The sequence below is a fragment of the Capricornis sumatraensis genome, chromosome 2, assembly GCF_032405125.1.
Source record: "Capricornis sumatraensis isolate serow.1 chromosome 2, serow.2, whole genome shotgun sequence".
Classification (NCBI taxonomy): Eukaryota; Metazoa; Chordata; class Mammalia; order Artiodactyla; family Bovidae; genus Capricornis; species Capricornis sumatraensis.
The window spans coordinates 136,695,711-136,713,433 of NC_091070.1; the positions used below are offsets into that span (position 1 = coordinate 136,695,711).

General features: G+C 39.7%; 1 protein-coding gene across 1 annotated transcript in view; it reads left to right on the top strand.

The window, feature by feature from the left end:
* VAV3 (vav guanine nucleotide exchange factor 3) overlaps positions 1 to 17,723 on the top strand; it is a 432,262-nt gene that overhangs the window by 225,346 nt on the left and 189,193 nt on the right. Inside the window, exons 13-15 of the mRNA XM_068966607.1 lie at positions 1,952 to 2,037; positions 3,576 to 3,708; positions 4,410 to 4,519. Of these exons, the coding sequence (XP_068822708.1) occupies positions 1,952 to 2,037; positions 3,576 to 3,708; positions 4,410 to 4,519 (329 nt within the window). The remainder of the gene's footprint in view (positions 1 to 1,951; positions 2,038 to 3,575; positions 3,709 to 4,409; positions 4,520 to 17,723) is intronic.

Consider the following 17,723-nt stretch of genomic DNA (forward strand, 5'->3'; position numbering starts at 1 on the left):
GGATTCAGTCAATATTCCTTAACATGGATATTTAAGGTCCTCAATGATTTGGCCTTAATCTGTATTCCTAAACTCATCCAGCTAATGACTGCCCACATACTTTACATTGCAGCTGTCCTACAGCATTGTAAGGTCTCTGATTTGCACCTGGTTTTTTGTCTTCATTTCTTTTGTGTGTGTGTGTGTTTGGTGACACGGCATGTGGGATCTCATGAATAGTTCCTGACCAGGGATTGAACTTGTCCCACCTGTATTGGAAGGGTGGAGTCTTAACCGCTGGACTGCCTGAGAAGTCCCTGCCATACATTTTTATAGTTATGCCTTTATTATAATGTTGTCAAAGCCCAGAATATCTGTTTTCATAATTTCCTATCAAATTTCTTCGATGTCCAATTAAAAAAAAAAAAGATTATCTCCCTAATCTGCCATTTCCCCTTTTCTTTAGAATTCCATAGCACATTGCCCAGAGAGCTGTTTTCATTGCGGTAAAAATATTAAATTTACCCTTTTAAACTATACACTAGTTCTTCACCCTGCCTGCCTCCCAGCCCCAGGCAACCACCATTCTACTTTCTGTCTTTATGAATTATTGAGTATCAATACTTGCCACACTTTTGTTTGCGAATATTTTCTCCCATCCTGTGGGCTGCCTTTTCACTCTGTTAATAGTGTTATTTGCACAAAATTCTAAATTTTCATGAAGTCCCCCTTTCCTTTTGTTGCCTCTGCTTCTGGTGTCCTAAGAAGCCATCAGTAAATCCAGTGTCATAAACCTTTTCCCCTGTTTTCTTCTTGTAGTTTTAGCTCTTTGATTCATTTTGAGTTAGTTTTTGAAAACAGTATAAGGGCCAGACTTCATTCTTCTGCGTGCGCATATCCAGTGTCCCCAGCACTGTTCGTTGAAAAGGCTTTCCTGTCCTCCACCAAATGGTGTTGGCACTTTTGTCAAAAGTCATTTGACCTGTATATGAGGCCTTATTTCTGGACGTTCTGTTGTATTACGTTGATTTAGATGTCTGTGTTTATGCCAGTTCCACCCTGTTTGGATTACCATAGTTTTGTAATAAGTTTTGAAATCAGGAAGTATGAGACCCTAACTTTGACCTTTTTTATGATTGTTTTACCTATTAAGGATCCTTTGTGATTTCATGTGAATTTTAAGATGGAATTTTCTGTTTCAGCAAAAAAAAAAAAAAAAAAAAAGGGATTTTCATAGGAAACATTAATCTTTCTACTTTTTTGTTGTACACTTAATTACATATCTTTTTTATTAGAATATAATCTCATTGATGTTACTGATATTTTCAATCAGTTCTTTTATCCTTTAGCACCTTGTAGATTAGGTGCTCATAAATACTTAAAACTTCTTATTGTCTGTCTCTGGGGAAATGGCTTATTATTTTTAATCATTAAGTCAGGACTTTTCATTTTTTGATATCTTAGCCTCAAGGAAGCCATCCTTGACTCCCTAGACAAAATTAGGTCCTCCAGCTACGCGTGCTTCTTCTGCTCTTTCTTCGTGCAATCACACGTTTATGATTATATATTTTGGTGAATATTTGTCACCCCGTGGGTAGTATGTTTCATGAGGGCAGGGTCTATGTCATTCTGTCCTGTACTTATTACAGTGGCTAGCACATAGTGGATGCTCAGTAAGTATCAGTTGTAACTTTCTTGTGATTTGCATTATTCCAGTTAATTCTCTTTTGGTAGCTAACTTCTCTATTAGGGTTGTAAGTAAAATTAATTAATGTCTTCAATATGCCTGCTGGGACAGGTTGTTTTTGAAAGTGTATCATACAGACCTGAGCTTTTTAGAGTAACTGTGCTAAAAAGGTAAAATGATAAAATTTGCTCTAAGGAAGTTGTGCCTAGAAAATATCCTCACTAATATTTATTTCTGTCTTTATGTGATTATGAAAAACTGAGACATGTACATTTCCTATTTTAGAACCAACCCGTTTTGCTTTTTGGACGACCTCAGGGAGATGGTGAAATTCGAATAACCACTCTAGACAAACATACAAAACAAGAAAGGTGAGAAGGATCGGTGCTTATTTTCAAAACAAGTTGTTAGTATCGGGAGATTGAGAAAATCTCAAGGATGTTTCCTTTAGGATAAAGGAGTGAAATAAATGAATAAAAATAAGGGAAGAGACCAATCTATGGCTTTTTAATTTCTATGGACATGTTAGGTATTCCCTTCTTTGTTCTGGTATCTGTTGATTTCCCTAAGTTTGAGTTCTTCAGAAGGAAAAGAAAAATCTAGAATGTCAGCTAGAGTAGAAAAGTACACATTAAAATGAGAGTAGCAATAAAATAATAGTAGACATATACCATAAAAACACAACTGTTTAATTTTACTTTTTGGTATGCATTATAAAAGAACTAAGAGTAATACAACAGGTCTTAAGAATGAAGTCCAAATAAGGGCCATTTAGTGAGATTTTCTTGAGGGAAATATGTAGCTGTATTCCTTAAAGGTTAGTCAGCTTGCCTGGTGTCCCTAGTTATCTATATGTATGTGGTTGTTAAAGTGATGTATTTGGTTGAAATGGCCGTTTTCTGGAACTTTAGGAGAATAGAAAGTTAACCAGTAGGGGGCAGCATCACTCTTGCATCCACCTTGACACCCGGGCTCTAAAGGTAGGTCTCAGGAGAGACACATCCTTTTAGCCTCTCCCAGAAAATAGTCTTTTGAAAGTGATGCAAGTAATAAGGCTGTGTGAATGTCTCATTATCACAATGTATATGTGTTAATCACTGACTGAGAGTTTTCAAAAAGATACAAGTGTTGGTATTGGATGATAGGATTTGTAAGATTTGTTTTCTCCCTCAATTACATTGCTTTTAATAAGATAGAAGAGAAATACCAAGGTGTAGATTTAACCATGATTTCTGTAGCTCACATTGAGGTCATGCACCACTCAGTTTGTATTTCAGGTTGTCCTTAAAACATAGGAGCAGTATCCAGGGCAAAGCACAGGTTCCACAAGTAAACCCAAGAGTGAGTCCTGCTTTGCAGCCACTTAGCAGTGTGATCCTGAGAAAGTTATCCAGCTTCTCCGAGCCTCAGCTTGCTCCTCGATAAAATGACGGTGACAATAATACCTACCTCAGGAGATGGTCCTGTGGATTTAAATTAAGTGAGCCATCTTTGTGGAAGGGATGAATCCTTCTCAAGGCAATCTAGCCCACACCTAGTAACAAGGGTAGACGTTAACCACTATTGTTGTCATTAATATTTTCCCATGGGTGTTTATCTTTTAAACTGGAAGAAAAAAGTACTGGTTCATGAACAGCGCTTTATGACTTAATTGTTCCTGGCAGCGACCCTGCAGTGTGCATGTTATTCTTGTTATGATTTTGCTGGTTTTTACCTGTGGAAACTGAGGTACAGCAGGGTTATTCATTTAGGAAAGGGCAGTGCCAGGACACGTGGCTCATTCTTTCAGTGTGCAACACTGTCTTTGTCTTTAACTCATGGGATAAGTTAAATTTTACCTGGGAAGAATTAACACACGTTCTTCCAAACTATTTAAATAAATCAATCTCTCTTGCTCGCTCTCTTTCAGGCATATCTTCTTATTTGATTTGGCAGTGATTGTATGTAAAAGGAAAGGTGATAACTATGAAATGAAGGAAATAATAGATCTTCAGCAGTACAAAATAGCCAACAATCCTACAACTGATAAAGAAAATAAAAAGGTAAATTCTTGGAAATGAACAACTGTAATTTACTTATAACTTTGACTATTCAAGGAACGTATGCTAATACAGTAATGTGAAAGTGAAAGTTACTCAGTCGTGTCCAACTCTTAGTGACCCCATGGGCTATACAGTCTGTGGAATTCTCCAGGCCAGAATACTGGAGCGGGTAGCCTTTCCCTTACCGCAGGGGATCTTCCCAACCCAGGGATTGAACCCAGGTCACCCTCATTGCAGGTGGATTCTTTACCAGTTGAGTCACAAGGGAAGCCCAAGAATGTTGGAGTGGGTAGCCTATCCCTTCTCCAGGGAATCTTACTGACCCAGGAATTGACTAGGGTCTCCTGCATTGCAGGTAGATTCTTTACCAACTGAGCTACAGTAATGTGAGAGGTGGCTTATTGATCCAGGTCTTTTTGTTTCTAGAGATTAATTAGAGACAAGCCTCTCTGAGAACTAATTAGACAGGGCCACAGGTGGTATGATCCTCTCTAATGCCTTGATGAACATGGCAACAAAATGCATTGGCATAGCAATTGTTATAGATAAGAAGTTGACTACAATAATCTTGATCGTTCACAGTTTGATGATAATGTTAGGAGAGGTTTTGTGGATGATTATGGAGGTATTTTAGTGATTTGAAAAACACAGTGTTACTAATGAATGATATCTATTAACCTGAGGAATATTAATTTTAACAGTGGTCTTATGGCTTCTACCTCATCCATATCCAAGGACAAAATGGGTTAGAATTTTATTGCAAAACAAAAGATTTAAAGAAAAAATGGCTGGAACAGTTTGAAATGGCTTTGTGAGTATTTCTCCTTTTAAAAGTGCTTTTTTTCTACTGCATAAGTCTCTTACGAACAGTGAGCTGCCAATAAACGTACTGTCATGTTTGTAGCTTGTGTACAGAGGAGTGGAAACACTGAGCGTGAACGCTATGCTACTGGGCTGTCAGCTTGATGACTTTGGTCTCCTAGGAGAGATAGCTCGGTGAATTTCTTCAAAAAAAAGAAAGAGGGAGCTCCAGCCTTCTGTTTGACTTTCTTCTCATGGGTGTATTTTAATTCCTTAGCTTTCAGCAGCTTCTGAAAATTTTAATTATTCTACTGATAAACTTTTAATGTAATTGCCATGTTTTGTATATATCTTTAAGTAGAAATACCCCCCCATACACACACACACACACACATATTCATACATGCAAAAATCTCATTTTAAACAGATTAGTTTGTTCCTCCTGTTTGTTTTTAACTTATTTCTTTTTTGAATTCTGGGTAAATTGCTTGACATATTCAATGAATGCTTTCAGGGCCTAATTTCTCTCAGTGATTTTTCCTTTTATTAAAGTGGAGGCTCAACAAAGAGGTAGGAAATAAATCAGACCTGTTTCAAAGGGAATGGCATACAGAGATGTAATTATACAAGAATATGTCATTATAGGAGTTTTCTTTCAGTTTTGAGGTTCATGGATTAAAAGGTGTATAATGACTCTTGTTATGGAAACATATAGGTCACCCTGAAATTGAAACTGGTAGCAGAAGGTGAAATTAAGGAGAAACACTTTTGTGATTTGCTTCATTTGCATTCTAACATAATTTACCTTTTGCAGACAAATTCTATTGGATTTTTTGTTTGCTTTTTCCTTTGCTTTGTTTTTGGAAATGCTTATATTGATATAAAATGGAGATAAGATTATAATATTGTATTGCAGTTCTTAAGTGAGAAAAATAGAAATTTTCCTTGGATTATTATCTCTAAAATTCTGAAAGATAAGATTGTGTAGCTAAAATAATTTTAACCTTATAGGCAATTCTGGGTTCAGCAATAACCCTTGTCAGGAACTGGCTGCATAGTCTTAGCCAATTTTTTTAACCTCTCAGAGCCTCAGTTTCCTCCTTTGTAAAATAAGAATAATGATATTTTGAATTCCAGATACTATGTGTCAAGCAGTATGGTGGCCAGATAGTACAACAGCAGGATATGGTGTGAATAGCAAGCATTATCTGTTGTTATCACTGTTATTTAATATTGCTTTGTATTTCTTTTCCCGGTACCCCTAGGGACTTACAATATCAGAATACATCTTTCAGTATACTATTATAGTTTTTTTAAATGTATTGTTATTGATTATAGTAATTAAAAGATCTTAGTATTTGGATGCATCCATAAAATGACTATTGTATAGGGACCTCTCTGGTTCGGAGCACAAGTGATGTAGTTGGTGACCTCTGCCCATTCTCTGATGAGCTGTGGGCTACATTATAAACCAAGTGTGCTTGGTTTCAAGTGATAGGCAGTATTTGGACTTGAGCAGTTGGAACTGGGGTGACAGGATGTGGGGTTGCTGATTATGTGCAAAGGCAGAGTTGACCTTAACACCCCTTTGCTCTTGTGGGAAGGATGCTATACTGGTATTTTCTTATGGGTTCTGCTTGTTTAATCTTTACATGAGTGAAGGAATTTCTGCACAGGAGAAACGTTAAATTTGTTATCCAGAGTCAGCAGGCTCCTTGGACTGTATTGATAGGTGTATCACTTAATATTTTGTTCACTTGCTGTAAATCAATCAGACAGCTAAACTCTGGATACATGAGACTCAACAAGACGGGTGCTTATCTCTTTTCTTCCTGGAAGGGAATCTGGGGTAGGTAGAGAGGGGTGGGATACTGGCTCTCTGGGTATTGTCGGGAAGCCAGGCTCAGATCTTCCTGCTCTGCCATTGTCTGCCTGGCTTTTGTCCTCAGTGTTCAAACCTTGTTGTCTAAGATAGCTGGAGCTCCAGCTATAAAATCTACATTCTAGGCAGCAAAAGGTGATCCCCACTCTCAAGGATCCCGTGAAGAAACACCATAAACTTTTGTTAAATAATACTGGCCAAAACTTAGTCATGTGGCCGTATCTGACAAGGCAGTCTAGAAAATGCAGTCTTCATTCTGGGCAGGAGTAAGCTTGGCTATGAACCAGGCTTCTCCAATTATGAAAGTAAGAAGTGGGTACTTGTAGGCGACTCTCAGTCCCTGCCTTAAAGGTGTATACATGCAGGAAGGGTTTGGAGTTACTCCTTGGAAGAAAAGTTATGACCAACCTAGATAGCATATTCAAAAGCAGAGACATTACTTTGCCAATAAAGGTCCGTCTAGTCAAGGCTATGGTTTTTCCAGTAGTCATGTATGGATGTGAGAGTTGGACTGTGAAGAAGGCTGAGTGCCGAAGAACTGATGCTTTTGAACTGTGGTGTTGGAGAAGACTCTTGAGAGTCCCTTGGACTGCAAGGAGATCCAACCAATCCATTCTGAAGGAGATCAGCCCTGGGTGTTCATTGGAAGGAATGATGCTAAAGCTGAAACTCCAGTACTTTGGCCACCTCATGCAAAGAGTTGACTCATTGGAAAAGACTCTGATGCTGAGAGGGATTGGGGGCAGGAGGAGAAGGGGACGACAGAGGATGAGATGGCTGGATGGCATCCCTGACTCGATGGACATGAGTCTGAGTGAACTCCGGGAGTTGTTGATGGACAGGGAGGCCTGGCATGCTGCGATTCATGGGGTCACAAAGAGTCGCACACAACTGAGTGACTGAACTGAACTGAACTGAAATTGTTTTACCACAAGCAAGATGGCTGCATCACACACAGGAAAGCTGGGTGGAAGTCTACTGTGAGCGTCATCTAAGCACCTCAGCAATGTAATTAAACATCCATCATGACTATTTTCATTCCAGAGTATCCCTGGCTGCCCATGCAGATGATACCTTTTCTTGAAAATTGCTCAAAGTTGAGGGCTTCCTTAAGCAGAGATTATGCCACATATGGCATGTGAATTAAAATTAAGCAAAATAAAATTAGGATTTTATTCGAGCATCAGAATGGTCCATTATTTTATTTCCCCCTTGTCTTTTGAAGCTTGTTATGCAGGAAAGCCCTGCTCCCAGCTTTGTAAGACAGGTCTTGCTTGTCTTGTGCTCAGCCAGAAACGTAGAATAATCTAGGTAAGTCTGGGCTTAAAATTTTGCTTATGGCTCAAATTTTTCTATTTTACCCATTATCTAAAGTTCTAGTACTCTTATTCTGTAAGCCATGGAAAAAAAAAGAAAACTAAGAAGTCCTGCAGCCTTCTTGATAATATAATACATGATAAACAGCAAGCCTTGTGTCTTGACACAGACCATTTCTTCAAGTATCTTGGCATTAACAGGGGTCCTGTAAGTCCCCCTACAGCATTCTGGAGTGTTGTTTTAAGGAACTTGGGGGAGGGAGGCGTTGGTGGGGGAGTTGCAGGAAATCAAAGGGGGTGATATTTTAAGACTGATGAAATGCTTGCCAGTTCTATTTACAGAAGATGGCAGCTCTGCTGATTATAGGATGATTGGATCATTTTTATTTTAAAAAATTGCAAATCACCTTTAGGGAGTTTAAAATACTGCTCTTAATTTAGAATATTAAAAAGGATCATAGAAAAGCATGAACACCAATAAACAGTAAGTATCTGGTAAACACAAATCATCTCCCCAGAGCTGACCTAAATCGCAGCATCTGTCTTTCCTTAGCACTCCCCCAAGCCCACTCAGAAGTCAGATTTTCTGACCTTCTTTGGCCATAGCCACTTCCAACATTTAAAATACGCAGTGGACCACAGCAGAACTTGGCAAACCTCCGGAAGAAAGACTTCACAGAGAGAAAAGCAGCAGTGACCCACTTGGATAGGGCAGGAAGAAGGAAATTTTTTTTCTTTTTTTCTCCTGTGAGACGTGGTAGCAGGGCCGATTGCTCTTGAGATTGGTGAAGCAGTTTTTGAGTCAAATAATGTTCGAGAGCTATAGTTCTTGGGATCCCACTCTGAAAAATCCATTTAGATCTTTAGAAGCCTGATTGATACACCTTATTTATTCTTATTTCCAAAAGGGCTGTCACTCTCTCACACAGTTCCACTTAGTTATGTGTGCATTAGGATGGCAAATGTATTTATTAGCTTAAGCTAGTTTTCCCAATAATGTCAGCTAGTGCAGATGTGAACACTGCCCATAGCCATGTTAAAAATATTGTTAGAAAGCTGCACTTGCTTGGTGATGCACTGGTAAAGAATCCACCTGCCAATAGAGAGGCCACTGATTCGATCCCTGGTCCAGGCAGACCCCACGTGCCGTGGGGCAGCTAAGCCCGTGCACCGCAGCTGCTGAGCCCAGTGCTCTAGAGGCTGTGCTGCAGTACAGGAGCAGCCGCTGCAGTGCAAAGCCTGTGCGCTGCAACTAGCGGGAGACCATGCACAGCGACGGAGACCTGGCGCAGCCATAAATAAGTAAACAGATAAATACAAGGTGTTAGGAAGCTCTGGACATGTTTTCCCCAAATCCCTTAAATCAAATGTTTTTAATGTTTTCTCCTGTTAGATTTACATTAATAAACCCTGTCATACTCATTTTGTAGCTCAGGGAACGAGCAATCGCTGGAGTATTTCAGCGCATTTGTACAAGTTCAATGCTATATCATTTACAATAGGGTTCAGGATCTTAGTTCACAGCATTTTCTTTATCCAGGAAGTGCTAAAATAAGCACCCGGACTCAAATCCTGTTATCTAAAACTGGAGCCAGGTTTCTTTCTTTTTTTCTTTTTTTTTTCCCACTGTGACTAGGAATCGGAGGATCACACAGTGTCCTTACATGTTCCAGAAATAAGTCCAAGTTGGGTAAAATATGATATAAAAGAATTCAATAATAGAATAAGAAGACTTTTAAAAGGAAGAGTTAAAGAAAGAAAAAGTAGAATGAGGGAAAATGCATTGCATATGGTAGCAAGTGGTAGATTCTGAACCAGCCTGTGTAATCTTTAATTGAAGGGAACGGAAAGGTCCTTTTGCCTGCAGTTTCTTCTGACTTGACCCAATTTTTGAAATTCTAGCAATTTATGTTTACTCCCTTGAGTAAGGAAAGCCCCCTGGAAGATGCATATGACATGATCACCATACTGTCTAAGATTTCTTCACTGTGTGCCATATGCCAGTCACAGTGCCACGTGGCTCATCTAAGGAAAAATAACGTAGGGACCAGGAATGTCTGCTAATAGATGGGCCCACGGTAGGTATCTGTTAAATGCTAAGACTAATGGGAGTGAGGAGAAATGCAGGAAGAGGGTGTATGGAAATTCCGGGGCTGGGGAGAGGCTCTGGGACCAGGCTTCATTGTCATCTGTGGGGGACAGCCCCAGGTTTCATTTCCCAGGATGAACCCCTGAAAGGCAGCGTTCTCCTGTGTGGGGTGGGAGCAGGGGTAAAACTCCATCCATGAAACTCCACCAGTCGAGTTTAATCTGAGCCACAGTGTGTCCTTCTCATTTATTCCCCATTTACTTCCAGAAGGAATTTGAGGTCACTCACCATAAAAAGCACACATGCCATGGAATTAAAAAGAAAAATTTAAATAATCAGAGGTCACACAGAACAGTGTTTCAAAGCATTTCCTCAAATTCTGGCTCCACTAAACAAGAACATTTTCTTGAAATTCACTTTTTGGAGTTTGACTATGAAAGCAATGCATATGTTTTTCACATTTTAAGTAGAAAACTATATTTTATCCCATATAATTAGTTTTCATCTAAAAGTATTGCGCAGATATTCTGAATACCAGAGGGGTAATTATCAAGGGAAATTGCATTTATTCTCCAAATATTTATTGAGCACTTTGCCTTGTTGCCAGACACCGTTGGAAGCCCTGGACATATAGCACTGAGAGAGCTATTGCAGTTGAATTTAATTACTGTAGCTTCTAAATGCAATAATGTTCAGTTAATATATAATGGATTGAATTTCAAGACCGAACGCTTGATATTTCTATCCAAATAGTCTCTTCCTCCCAATCCCATCTATTCATGTATAATTAGATGGAAGGTCAAGATTTGCCTTTCCCCTCCACATGTAGTCAATTTCTCACCAGTCTCTGCAGATGGAAGTTGACCTCTTGCTTTTAATCTTCACCCTTTCCTCCCTGGTTTAAGCCTTCCATGTCTCTGATTAGCATCTGCATTCCCTGACAGCTCCTTATCAGACCCTTTTTCAAGAAGCTTCCAGGGTAATCTGCTGTGTCCTGCCCTACTTAAGATCCATTATTAGCTATTTATGGCACCTCGTATATTATCAAAATTTTTACCAGGACCTCAGAAGGCCCTGCATGGTGTTTTATACCACCCATCTCTTCAGCCACAACTCACACCTGTTTCCTGTAGCCAGATTGAGTGTGTTTCGGTTTTTGGAAAATATGCACAGACCTCAGGCATTCAACCGTGAGGTTTCCTTACCAGGATAGTCTTTCCGCTAGCTCCTTGAGTAGCTGCTTCTTTATCCTACCGGTCTTGGCTTTAAATATCACTTTGTGAGAGAGATCTCTTCTGACCACTATGCTAAATGAGTAACCTTACCCCCACTAGTCTTCTCTCACAATCATAATTATATGGTCAGACAAAAACTATCTAAGTGTAGCATTTGTAGACCTGAAATCTCCTCCTTGTTAAAGATGTCTATTACCTCCCTGCCCTATTTTGCCTATATTTTCTCCTCCTAAAGAGTAAGGATTTTTTATTGCTTATTAGAAGAGAAGCTAAATTGAATTGCAATGGATAATGCTGGGACAAGGGGAAAAGAAAGCTTCATGGGTCTGGGAATGGAAAGTTTTAGGTTTTGGGTGAGTGAGGCTCTGGAATAGTTATGGGGTCTGAGGGTTTTGGCGAGGGGAAAAGGGACTTTTGAAATAAATGCATTTCCATAGACTGTGAATCATAGTCCTTTTGGTGTTCTTTGAAATGTTAAGAAAAGAATGAAATTGCCATTGGTCTAATTTGGTTGCCCTGTGTTTATAGTTAATGTCCCAAGGCTGAGTTGCCTGGGCCCTTGGGTTCATGGTATCACTATTAAATCTGTGTGTTTCATGGCTGTTCTTCTAGTGGACTAGAAACACCAAGAGGGCAGGGATCTTGTCACTGTTACTCTCACCCATGATCATGCCGGGCACATGGTGGATAATCATAGTTCTTATTGCAAATCTGAAATTTTACTAAGTTTCCTGAGAACAGAGGCAATTAAAAAAAAATACAAAAACTCGATGAATTAGGAAATTCTTACTGTCCAGCAAAATATCACAACAGTCCTCAAGGGAAAGAGACTTTTACTAGTATGATAAAGACTTTAATAGTCTTCCCTAGTAGAATTGACTAGTAGAATTATCATCCTAGTAAAGGTAAAGCTTTTCTAGTGTGGTAATTCTAATGTTACTAGTATGATAATTCCAATGTGGATTCTTAGGTAAGAGACACTGAAAAACATGTTCTCTGCCAGCAGCGTTAGAGTTTTTGAAGTTCTAGAAGTTGATGTCATATATCATTTTTTCCTTAAGTAAGCCTTCAAAAATGAGGTTGCTGTTTTTTGAAGGCAGTTGTATAGACACCTAACCTGATGCTTCCCGGCTGTTTCTTTTTGTCCTTCTGGATATGTGCCTTTTTGGTAGTCTGACTTGATGCTTGAATGGAACTTAGAGAACCAAGCAGAATGGCTGATTTTCATATCACCTATATTCTTTCAAGTAATATTGATCTGATCTATACTTCTGCTAAAAACTGCAGAGCAATATGCAAGTCATACGCTATTGGAGGCCTCCTTGCCTCTAGGAGACACAGGGGGTATAGAACTTGAACCATTTCTAAGATCTGAGGTGCTCAAAGCCAGCCACTTCCTGTATTTCTCTCTGTCCCCACTCCTGATTCCTTGTGACCTGCACAATTTTTTTTCCATCTGTCAGACTCAGAAGAGAGGCTTCACTCCTTTTCCATTTTGCACCTGAAGTCCAGTCACCATGTACATTTCATGATCCTGATGGGTATCACAAGGGAGACTCTCTTCTTATGCCTGTCCCCTCTGCCATTTCCCTGGTTTCTTTAACCCCCTCAGTGGCACCTGGAGTGTGACCCTCCCCACCATATGCTGCTCCCCACGACGGACCATGATGCCTGACCTCACTGCTTCTCCTGTGAGGAGTGGCTACAGGTCAGAGAGAGCCCTCCGCTAACCATTGCGGGATTTGGAGGAAGAAAACTGGGGGACTTTGCACATCAGTTCAGGTTTAAGAGATCTGGTGAGTGTCCCAAGAGAGATGGGCTTTGTTGTTGATTGATGAGAGGCCCATGTTTAAGATATCAAAGATTTGGCAGCGGATTTGACATTCTATTGTGCAAATACAAAAGACTGACTTTGTTTATATTTTGGTGCATTGAAGATTCCTCCAGTATCTACACAAAGCTAAAGAGGAGAATCTATAGCAAGTCCAAACCGCTGCTACTGTGACTACCACTACTACCTCAGCATTACTACATTACTGGGATATAATACTGATTCTCTCTCTCCTTCCTTTCCTCTCCCTCCTCGTCTTTGTTCTCTTCATTAAGAGGTCTGTTGGGTTCTTCTTAAATATATAAATAAGTGTCTATTGAGACTGAATTTCATCTCTTGGAACAGGGGCCAGAAAGTAAATGTTTTCAGCTTTTTGGACCTTGTGGTATCTGTCATGACTCCTCAGTTCCATGACTGTAATAATAACACAGCCATAGATAATACATAAGTGAATGCGTGTGGTATATTCCAGCAAGAGCGATCATGGGCTGTAGTTAGTGACCGTTGTCTTACAGCACAGAGGTGATGATATTTAGGCCTAGGGAGTGTAGTGAGTATGTGTTACCACCAAAAGATCTCCACTGTGTTGGTGCCACACAGTAGCTTTTTGTAGAAGTATGATATTCTCAGTAGAATGAATTCTTGTTTAGGTCATCATGACGATTTAGCTACAAAATATTTACTCCACCAAAACCAGAACAAAGACACCTGGATGAATTCTATTAATATACATTTGGCATTGTTTTGTACTGTTCTGCTGCTGCTAAGTCACTTCAGTCATGTCCGACTCTGTGCGACCCCATAGACAGCAGCCCACCATGCTCCTCTGACCATGGGATTTGCCAGGCAAGAGTACTGGAGTGGGTTGCCATTGCCTTCTGCATCATACTGTTCAGTTGAATATAAAAAATGCAATTCAGGTATCTGGTTTCATTAAGCTGCATTATGTGGTTTATTGGAAAGGACTGTGAGGCCCCAAGAATCCAGGCCAGTAGCAGCAACAAGGTGAGCTGGTCTTTGCTCAGTAGTCGACCCCATCAGCAAGGATTGTTTTCTAGTCAGTGATGATTCTTTGTGCTCTTGGAGCATTTTCTTCTTACTAGGAGTGCCACTTGTGCCTGTTATTTATTCCAAAATTCCCTCTTTGGAAAGCTCACTGAGGAATATGAGAAAGTGTGAAGGCAGGCTGTGGTGGTGTCAAGAGTTGACCCAAGGGTGAGCCCTCTGAGCGAGCTGTGTGTAGGGGTGACATTTGACTATGATAACACCTGCTTTGGTATTTTCTTGGTGTTTAAACCCCATCTCTCTCTATTTGGAAACTGGTAACCCTACAGGCATGGCACTTCCCAGGTGGCTCAGTGGTAAAGAATCCACCTTCCAATACAGGAGACACAGGTTTGATCCCTGGGTCGGGAAGATCCCCTGGAAAAGGAACTGGCAACCCACTCTAGCATTCTTGCCTGGAAAATTCCATGGGCAGAGGACCCTGGCTGGCCACAGTCCATGGGGGTTGCAGAGTCGGACATGATTGAGCAGCTGAGCACGTACACGACCTTAGAAGCACAATTACCAAAGTATCAGCTTATAAAGCATCTCTGAATTTGTCTACTCACATGCTTTTTTGGTCTCTGGAGAAATTATTCACTCTAAAAACAACCTTTTATTCTTTCTTCTTAAAAGGCTTTTGTTACCAGTTTTTAATATGAAGAATTTGTTTATGAATATGAAATCCACGCTGACATGATCCATCGTCCCCAGGCTGTGCTGAGCCTCCTGCTACTGACCTATTCACATTAATCTCCCAAGTTGAAGGCAGCACAGTTCTCGCTGAATCTAATGTATTGTCTATAACCTTTCAAAATTGGCAGTTAAGTCAGTATAGGGAACTAAACTGCAGCTTCCTGACAGCAATAAAAAGGAAGTAGGACATGGGACAGTGCTCAGAAAAATCACAGCTGTCATAAAATGGAGTCTTTCAGTAGCCTGTTGGACCCAGAAACATGTAAAGGCATTTCATGCATGACAAAGCATTAGTAAATATTAAATAGTATTCTTGTTCTGTTATTACCTCATGGAGACCAACCTGTCTCCTTTTTCTCTGCTTATATTTAATGCTTGTTTGACATTTTTCTGGCATTCCTGAGCATGCTTATAAGGAAGGAGAAGCCACAGGCAGAAGGAAGAATGAAGGATAGATGCCAACATTTCCATCAACAAATAAGCATTACTCTGGTTAAAACTAAATGCAAACAAAATTAAGCTGAATTAGTGTGTTGGTGCCATTGACCTATTGTGTGCGTGTGTTTTCTTCTTTGTATATGAGAACAATAGCACTGCAAGCAGGAGAGTTTAACTGGGCACTGATGGTCACTACTGTCTCCAGATTGTCTGGGTTAGATAGAAATTAACACAAAGAATTGTGTTTTGGAACTTTGTTGTAATGAGTCAGCTTGTATATAGCTTCCTCTAAGAAAAGACCATAATCAGTGAATTCTGTAATAGGAAGCAAGCTTTAATTTATAAGTCTAAACCTAATAGTACAGTTAATGTCACACATGCTACTTCTGAGGGCTTCCCTGGTGGCTCAGACAGTATAGAATCCACCTGCGAAGCAGGAGACCCGGGTTCAATCCCTGGGTCAGGAAGATCCTCTGCTACTTTTAAGATATTCTTGATAAGAGATTGTTAGATCATAGGCATTATTTCCTGGGACTACATAATGCAGAATAAGTTGCCGTTGAAGGCTGGCCATCCTCACAGTGAGAGCCGTGAGAGAAACTTCAGTTTTCCTCTTCGTGGAATAGTAAGCAATAGCAGTCTAGTTGGAGAGATAGTCATACTTGAAACAATTACTGAATGAGGCTGAATACTATATATCTGTATTCATTCATTTCTCTCATGTATTTATTGAGCATCCCATACATGCCCAGAAACTATTCTAGGCACCAAGAATATAATGATGAGTAAGACAAACTCTTTTCTCTCGTTGAGTTTTTATTCTAGCAAAGTTTTTATTTTCAAGTCAGCATTATAACGTCAATGCAAAGCAGTGATAAATTGCAAGGTACATGAAAGAGTTTATGCACATTATTTTGATGTGAGAAGAATGAAATTAGACATTTGAACATGGAAAAATCCAGTCCATGTGATGATCTCAGGCAAATTTTGAAAGAATTATTGGCCCTCTGGGGATGTAAGAAGGCATTTGCAACTGAAGATTTTTCCTTTTAATTTAGGAAGAGTAAGCTGTTGTAGGTTAAGTATGTGCATTTTTTGCTTAAAATAATTAGGAAGAATACCATTTACCACTGGTACATAATTTAGAAAAAATAATTTGTTCAGGGTGATTTTTCTCCCATTTATCCTAAATACCAGTTTGTAATAGTCATGATCTTAAAAAAACATAACATTTTATGAACTCATAAACACTCTGAAGAGGTGTTTAATGTTCCTTTATTCCTACACCTCAGCCTTTCCTATAACTTTTCTGATTGTGATGAGGAACTTACTACCTGTAGAAATATTTGTTCTATCTTCATTTGACTGTAGAGACTTCTTTTTTTATAACGAATTGAGATATGTCTGTTCACCAAGTCTATGTTTTAAATATACTTTCCCTTTGAATAAATGAAAAGAAACTTAATTTGGGGAAGTTATTTCACTAGTTAGAATGCTAATCTGATCAGGTAAAAGTGTGGGTAAATTGAATGTTTGTTTTCATGCTAAGTCATTTCAATCGTGTCTGGCTCTTTGTGACTCTATGGGCTGGAGCCCACCAGGCTCCTGTGTCCATAGGATTCTCCAAGGAAGAATACTGGAGCAGGTTGCCATGCCCTCCTCCAGGGGATCTTCCCGACTCAGGGATCAAACCCATGTCTCTTATGTCTCCTGCATTGGCAGGCAAGTTTTTTACCACTAGCACTCCCTGGGATACCCTGAATCTAATGTTTAATTTCAATCTAATATTATGAGAAAGGTATGACACTAGCTGCTAATATGCCCACAAAAAGGTAAATGAGACAATTTTAATTTTCAAGGTGTTTAGAAATCAGTTTGGGGACTTCTGATTGAATTATGCTTGGCAATTTTTTTTGTTTTTTTTTTACTGAGTATTATAAGGAAGATTTCAGGTTCTAATACCTTCATGTTAGGCCATTTAGAGTCTGGTAGCACAGAGGGATAATTTTTCATTCTTATATGGTGCTCTATAGTTCCCAAAGTGTTTTGGATAATACCTCATTTGATCCTTAAGGAGTTTTGTAAGATAGCCAGGAAGGTATTATCTTTAAAATAGAGACAGAAAATAGAGAAGAGATTAAGTATGTTGTGTGTGTGTTTTCAGTTAGTAAGTGGCAGAGACTGGTCTTGAATCTCAGTCCAGAGCTCTCCCCCAGCACCATGCTGTCTCTTTTACAGCAAGAATACCTACTGCTGCTGCTGCTGCTAAGTCACTTCAGTCGTGTCCGACTCTGTGCGACCCCACAGACATCAGCCCACCAGGCTCCCCTGCCCCTGGGATTCTCCAGGCAAGAACACTGGAATGGGTTGCCATTTCCTTCTCCAATGCATGAAAGTGAAAAGTGAAAGTGAAGTGAAGTCACTCAGTTGTGTCCGACTATTAGCAACCCCATGGACTGCAGCCCACCAGGCTCCTCCATCCATGGGATTTTCCAGGCAAGAGTACTGGAGTGGGGTGCCATTGCTTTCTCTGCCTACTGGTGTTCTCCAAAGATGAAAGTTTTCATCAGTTTGTTTTATAGGCAAGAGGTATCCTTGTGTAGTATATTCATGCACTCGATGAAAAATATGATTTCCAACTCAATTACTTTTTACTTACTTTCTACTGATGCCATTAGATAAG